Source organism: Mastomys coucha, unplaced genomic scaffold (genome assembly GCF_008632895.1).
Source record: "Mastomys coucha isolate ucsf_1 unplaced genomic scaffold, UCSF_Mcou_1 pScaffold13, whole genome shotgun sequence".
Taxonomy (NCBI): domain Eukaryota; kingdom Metazoa; phylum Chordata; class Mammalia; order Rodentia; family Muridae; genus Mastomys; species Mastomys coucha.
Genome location: NW_022196895.1, coordinates 30,815,560 through 30,823,091, shown reverse-complemented (window position 1 = coordinate 30,823,091; position 7,532 = coordinate 30,815,560). Strand labels below are relative to the sequence as shown.

The 7,532-nt window shown below is 55.0% G+C and overlaps 1 protein-coding gene across 1 annotated transcript; it reads right to left on the bottom strand.

The window, feature by feature from the left end:
• Window positions 1-66: 66 nt before the first annotated feature.
• On the bottom strand, window positions 67-3,870 carry Egr1 (early growth response 1). The gene is made up of 2 exons (XM_031365342.1): window positions 3,279-3,870; window positions 67-2,597 (listed from the first exon to the last, which is right to left on the bottom strand). Exons 1-2 carry the CDS (start codon window positions 3,574-3,576, stop codon window positions 1,294-1,296), a joined length of 1,602 nt encoding a protein of 533 aa, XP_031221202.1. The 5' UTR covers window positions 3,577-3,870; the 3' UTR covers window positions 67-1,293.
• Between the last annotated feature and the right edge of the window lie 3,662 nt (window positions 3,871-7,532).

Below are 7,532 nucleotides of genomic sequence, written 5' to 3'. Positions count from 1 at the left end.
CCCCCCCCCCCCCCCCCCCCCGCACCCCATACACACACACCCCCACGGCCCAGGAGAAACCACCAGTTAGTTTCTTTATTTTCATTTTAATTTTTCTGAAGGATACACACCACATATCCCATGGGCAATAAAGCGCATTCAATGTGTTTATAAGCCAAACAAGTCACTTTGTTTAAGCAAACACAAGTACAAAGTAAAATAAAACCACAAAATAATGAACTTCACGTTCATAACATACAAAAATTGCCGCCTACTCAGTAGGTAAGTACAACATTCCAACTCCTGACTATATGTATAAATTTACATTTTCAGTTAAAAAAATAGACTTTTGAGAGTTCAGGTTTTTGTTTTACTTTTTTTTTTCTTCTTACATTCTGGAGAACCAAAGCTCAGCTCAGCCCTCTTCCACATTCTGCTCTCAAAGCCTCCCCCAAAACATCAATCCTACCCCTTAAGGCTAGAGGCGAGCATGTCCCTCACAATTGCGCATGTCAAGCCATCAGCAAGGCGTGTCACACAAAAGGCACCAAGACGTGAAACTTTTGAAACCAAAGGGACGGGCAAAAAATTTTTTTCAAAAAACCAAAACAAAACCCAACCAAACAAACCATACTTTGTCACATGTGAGAGTTACAGTCAAGCAGTATTTACAAAGTTAACGGAACAACACTCTGACACATGCTCCAGTTTAATACCTAGGACTGCTGCTTCCAAAAAAATAAAATGCTTCAAACCTAATGTCACAGCAGAATCATCACAAAATAGAGGATCACCATTGGTTTGCTTGGCTTTGCTTCCCCCCTCCCCCGAAGTGAGGATTTAACTCCAAATAATACAATAGAGTATGCAAATTATCTTCACATCAAGAATACCCCAAGGAAACAAAATCCATGGCACAGACACTGTACAAAGATGCAGGGCAGGGTTCTGAGGGCCCAAACCCTTTTTTTTTTCTTTTGCCAACTTGATGGTCTAGCGCTGAAGGGAGCAAGGGCCAGGCATGTGATGGAGATGACACTGAAATGATTTATCCAATACCATGCAAATCAAGTCCTTTGAATAGAGGTGAAGAACTTGGACATGGCTGTTTCAGGCAGCTGAAGTCAAAGGGAACAGGAACGGGGAGGCAGGGACAGTAAGTGAAAGGGCTGGTGGCCAACGGACCTTCTACTTGGGAGTAGAAGGACATGGCTCTGAGATCTTCCATCTGACCTAAGTGGTGGCCCCTCTTACAGCCATCTCTCCCCCTTGTCCTGTAGGTCTTTCCTGCCCCTCCCTTTTCTCTTATTCCCTTTAGCAAATTTCAATTGTCCTGGGAGAGAAGGTCGCTGTCATGTCTGAAAGACCCGTGGAGGTGCTGAAGGAGTTGCTGACACCTGCGGACGGGAAGCTGCTGACCTGGGCAGGGAAAGCAGGTGGAACCGAGGCAAAGGTGGTGGCCACCGAGGGTGACGGGAAGCCACTGTGCGCAGGAGATGGGTAGGTAGAGGAGCCAGGAGAGGAGTAGGAGGTGGGCACAGGGGATGGAAAGGAGGTGGTGGCGGGGGAAGGGTAGGAGGTAGCCACTGGGGATGGGTAGGAAGAGAGGGAAGAGGCAGCCGAAGAGGCCACGACACTTTTGTCTGCTTTCTTGTCCTTCTGTCGTAAGTGGATTTTGGTGTGCCTCTTGCGTTCATCGCTCCTGGCAAACTTTCTCCCACAAATGTCACAGGCAAAAGGCTTCTCGCCTGTGTGGGTGCGGATGTGGGTAGTAAGGTGGTCACTACGACTGAAGTTACGCATGCAGATTCGACACTGGAAGGGCTTCTGGCCTGTGTGGATGCGGATGTGGCGGGTAAGCTCATCCGAGCGAGAAAAGCGGCGGTCGCAGGACTCGACAGGGCAAGCGTACGGGCGTTCATGGGGGGGTGTCTTGCTGGGCCGGTTGGGGTACTTGCGCATGCGGCTGGGTTTGATGAGCTGGGATTGGTAGGTGGTATTAAGAGCCTTTAAGTCCTGGGAGCCCGACTGAGTGGCGAAGGCTTTAATAGTGGATAGTGGAGTGAGCGAAGGCTGCTGGGCACGGTTCTCCAGACCCTGGAAGGGCTTCTGGTCTGGGGTGCCCAGGCTCAGGTCTCCCTGTTGTTGTGGAAACAGATAGTCAGGGATCATGGGAACCTGGAAACCACCCTTGGTGGCAGGGTAGGCAGGAGGTGGGTACTGCAAGGCTGTGCCTGCCGAGCCGGGAAAGGCCTGGCTTTGGGGCTCAGGAAAAATGTCAGTGTTGGGGGTAGGAAAGGTGGGCGCAGCTGAGTAAATGGGACTGCTGTCGTTGGATGGCACGGCACAGCTCAGGGGTGGGCTCTGGGAGGCAGAGGAAGACGATGAAGCCGCTGGAGAAGGCGCCGAGGATGAAGAGGTCGGAGGGTTGGTCATGCTCACGAGCCCACTGACTAGGCTGAAAAGGGGCTCAGGCCACAGAGTGTTGCCACCGTTGGGTGCGGGCTCCAGGGAGAAGCGGCCAGTATAGGTGATGGGAGGCAACCGAGTCGTCTGGCTGGGATAACTCGTCTCCACCATCGCCTTCTCATTATTCAGAGCGATGTCCGAAAAGGACTCTGGCAGGAAAGAGAACAGAGAGGCCTGGTTACTGGAGAGCAAATCACTGGACCAGGAGACCCGAAGCGGCCAGGCAAGAGGTCGCCCGGCTACCACTGACTCCCGAGGTGGTTAATAATTGATAGCAGCAGATTGCAATGTTCCTGGACCTGCTCCAGCGGCAGAGCCCATTTCAACAGCTGACGCAAACAGAGAATCCCCCCTCTACTGCAGCTCCGAGGGCGCTCCGCAGCGAGGCTGCGCGGGCGAGGGAATCCCGCCAGCTCCCTAGTGGCCACGGCTAAGGTGCGCCCCCTACCCTGGGCGGCGGGACATCCCCCGGTCACGGATCTCAGCCCTGCCTTGGGAACAAGCCGCAAGCAAGGCGCGCGCCCCCGCGCGCGCGGGGGAGGGGGCAACCCTGCTCATCAAAACAAACCCTCCCCCCCCCCTCGCTCCAGCCACCCACGCAGCTTGAGCTCTCCATCCAAAACAAACAGTCTGCCCTCCGCGCACCGGCAAGGATGGAGGGTAGGGGGTGTCCCCAGACATCCCTCTAACACAAGACCCTGGAGCTGTGTGGAATAGAGGGAAACCCTGGTCCCATCCCTAAGGTCTAGGAGCAGGTCCGTGCAGGGAAGCACCGGACGTTAGGGTCGTCAGGAAGGGGGGATTCAGGCTCGGCGCAGACCACCGCTTACCTGTGGTCAGGTGCTCATAGGGTTGTTCGCTCGGCTCCCCTTGAGGATTGAAAGCGCTGCTGCCGCTGTTGCTGCCGCCCCCACCACCGCCCCCGCTGCTGCTGCTGCTGCTGCTGCTGCCGCCGCTGCCCTCTGGGGTTCCGGCAGCACCGAGGAACTGGGGAGCCCCGTTGCTCAGCAGCATCATCTCCTCCAGTTTGGGGTAGTTGTCCATGGTGGGTGAGTGAGGAAAGGAGCCGAACGGGTCAGAGATCTGCAGCGGAGACATCAACTGCATCTCGGCCTTGGCCGCTGCCATCCCGGAGGAGCGAGCTGGAGAGCTGATGGTGGGTGGTGGGCGCAGCCCGGGGCCGGAGCTACTGAGGAGGGCACACTCGCCGGGGGTTGGCCGGGTTACATGCGGGGTGCAGGGGCACACTGCGGGGAGTGTAGGTGGGTCCCCAGGCTGGCGATGGCCGCGGCCCGTGGTGGACGCAGGGCTGCCGCGGAGGCTGGGGCAGGGGCCGAGCTTGCGGCGGCGGAAGCTGGCTGCGAATCGCGGCGGCGGCGGCTCCCCAAGTTCTGCGCGCTGGGATCTCTCGCGACTCCCCGAATCGGCCTCTATTTCAAGGGTCTGGACCAGCACGGGCCCGCCTCCGCCGTGACGTACATGGCCATATATGGGAAGCAGGAAGCCCTAATATGGAAGGACCGGCCGGGAGGACCCGGAGTGACGTGAAGCCCTCCGGTCCTAGAGCGGTGGGCACCTCCACCCTACGACCCGCTCTGGCATCTCGAGCGCTCAGGCTCCTGGAAAGCCTAGTACTGGGACGGCGACAGTGGCCTCGCTGGCCAGGCGCCCGGAGTTCCCAGCTTGCCCCCGCCCCAACCCCCGCTCGCCCCTCCTCCCAGAGCCGGAAGCGGCAGGGCCATATTGGGCCACTCCATATAAGGCGCTGCCCAAATAAGGTCTGTTCCGGCGGGGGATCCTTCCTGCTCCTTATATGGCGTTTCCGGGTCGACGCACACTCCCTCCCCCCCCTCCTCCCCCTCCTTGGTTCCCAAGCGGGAGCCTGAACGCGCGCGGGAGTCGGGGACGCCCGCGTGGGGAGGGCGCCAGGCGCGTTGAGCTGGGCGCGCGGCGGCTCCGACGGCCCCCGGGTGCGAGCTGGGCTGGGGAAGCCCAGGCCCCGGCGCGGGGGCGAGGGCGAGTCAGGCCCAGGTTCCACAGCCGTCATCCTGGGCTCACCCGCCCACCTCGGGGACCGTGGGAGCGAGCCTGCAGAGAGGAGGAGCGGCTGGGCGGGCTGGGGCAGAGGCCGCCCAGGAGAGGCGGGGCCCTGACCCGAGCCTAGACTAATGGCAGGGTCACTTTCCAGGTGTCCCCGGGAAAACGGAGGCCAAGGCTTTTTTTTTTTTTTTTTTTTTTTTTTTTTTTTTTTTTTTTTTTTTTTTTTTGGCTACTGGTTCTTGGGACACTACCTAGCGAGCAGTCGGGTACATACCCGGCCTCCGGTCAGTAGGTTGGGGGTGTTAGAGCCTGGGGCTCCCAAGGCACCACCCAGACTGTTCCCTCCGCCCTGCGGTTGAGGAACCCACCTTTGGGCACCTGGATGGCGGAACCCTGATTGCCCTAGGACAGTCCTGAGTCCCCGCCAGGAGCTGTTGGTTCTTGTGATGGTTGAGCACTTCCTGATTTTTATCCAGTCCAGGGACTGGCCGGGCGGACGCTACCCTGTGCTAAAGAGAGGGACTTTGGGCAGTCTGGCGACCCCAGGTTTACGGTGCCGAGGACGCGCTTACGGCTCGGTGCTGCCCTCTGGAGGGAGCCCCAGGCGCGGCGGGCTCTTCCGTCGCTTCCACGCTCCCCCTCCCGTAGTCGGGGCTGGGCGCGGAGCCAGGCCGGGAGAGCCTTTAGACGCAGTGAGGGAGAACTGAGCAGGCGCGGCGGCCTGGGCCTTCCCCGCAGTCCCGAGGGAACCGCCACTGCCAAAGAGCCCAGAATTCAGGGTAACACTTCCTTCACAAAGCCAGGCCAAGGGCAGGGAACGGGGCGTGGGGATGGGAGGGGGGGAGGATGGGGGAGGTGATGGCAGGGCGATCCCGCTGCTCTCCCGGGATCCTGACGCAAGCAGTGAAGCCCTGTCTCCGAAGCAACCCAAAGGGAGAAGGGATTCCAGGAAGGGAAGGCTCTTGTTTCCGACTTTGAATTCGAGGAAGGTGCTGTTATTTTATTTTATTTTTATTTTAAAAGAAAGCAGATAGTGCCTGTGTGGAAGGAGATTGAGAGACAGAAGAAGGAAGATCAGGGTCGTCAAGGTTAACAGAGAGGTTAACCAACCTCTTTGGCATTCTCTCTCTCCCTCTCCTCCCTCTCCCTCTCCCTCTCCCGCTTCCTCTCCCTCCTCCCCTCCCCCTTCCCCTCCCTTTCTCTCCTCCCTCCTCCCACACTCTCCTCTTCCTCCCTCCCTCCACCTTTGTTTTATTTCAGGAATCCAGTAATGAACCAGGGTTCCCATATATTTGAGCTCACCATCCTAACTTCTTTGGTTGTTACTAATTTAGGAGCCATTAATGTGCCTTTCCAGAGTCTCCTGGCCAGGCCAGGCAGGGCTAGGTGCTTCCTGTGTGAGAATGCCCATGTTGCCACTCTGGTTGGATTCTCTGACCACATCTGTGTTTTACTGGCTCCAGTTGTAAACTTAAGGCTGATGTTACCGTTTTCATGAAGAAGGGTTGTTTATTCAGACGAAAACCTGTGACTACCAAATGCAGAGCTTGTGTTGCAGTTACTAAGCACTGAATAAACGGGTGGGGGGATTGTTACTTTTGTCCCCCCCAACCTCACTCAGCCGTCAAGAAAACCCATATGCGACTGGGAAACTCAGTTGATAGAGAGCTTCGTGAACCATCCTTGTGTTGGTAATACCAATACTTAGGAAGTTCGGGTAAGAGGTTCAAGGCCCTCCTTGGCTACTTAGCACTTTTGAAGGCAACTTGGGCTATGTGAGATAGCATCTTTTTTAAAAAGAGAAAATGAAACAGACTATCCAATTAAAAAAAAAAAAAGAAACAAACAACAAATTCCAAAACAAGAAGAAACGGTCCACTCATAACAGGAAAGACACAGTCCCTAACAGCTGATCAGTATCCCTTAAAAAAAAAAAAAACCATTTTAGTGTCTGATGGTTTTGTGTATGTGTATGCATATGCACCATCTCTGTGCAGTGCCCATGGAGCCTAAAAGCAGGCATCAGATCTCCTGAATCTGTGCTTACAGAAGGTTGTGAACCTTCCTGTGGTTGCTGGGAACCAAACCAGGGTCCTGTCTGCAGGGCAGCCTGTGCTCTTAACCACTATGCCATCTGTCTCTCCAGCCCCTAATCTGTATCCTTATTGCAGTAGGATTTTGTGTGTGTGTGTGTGTGTGTGTGTGTAGAGCAGAACATTTTCAACCTTGGGACTCTGGAAAAGAAAGCTCTTATGGAGAGAAGATCATAGAACGGAGAAGGCAACTCAGCCAAGGGTCCTTGTTCTACCCCTAGAGCATTTCTTGGTCTCTGAAAGAGCAGCATGGTGCCTCCCCATTGGGGGTTGGTCTGGTGCTGCTATGTATTCAAATGCTAAATTCTGTACCCCAAGATCTGGTTGCCCAAGAGGAACCCAACACCGGCAGCTTTTGTTGGGCAAACCTTGCTATCCAATTTAAAACTATTTGATAAATAAAAGTTGCTGACGGCCAATTACTGGGTAGAATAAAGGTAGGCTGGGCTTCAGAGGTGGGAGGGGTCTGCAGGTAGAGAACACATGGTAGAGGAGGAGGAGGGAGAAGCAGGGTGTGGCTGATGGAGTGGATTCAGCACAGACAGGACAACTGATTTTGGACGGTGACTTGAGGAGTGTGGAATAGTTTAGGGATAATGGCCCGGTAATTGTGCTAAAGTGGCTCAAATAAATCTATAGGTCTGGTCTCGATTACTGGGGGGCTGGATAGGTCATACTAAGAACTAATAGAGTTCTAGATACCACATTCACACCCTCCGTAACTCTAATGTGCAAGTCCACCTGAAGTATCTGCATGTGTATATCTTCTGTGTATCTTATTATTTTTTGAAATATTCCTCTGCCAGCAATTTCTTTGGAGGAGCTACTATCACTCCTGAGGTTGTGGGAACTACACCCCAAAATCTAAGTGTAGGCCAGTTGGTGGTGGTGGTGCACTCCTTTAATCCCAGCACTTGGGAGGCAGAGGCAGGCAGATTTCTGAGTTCAAGG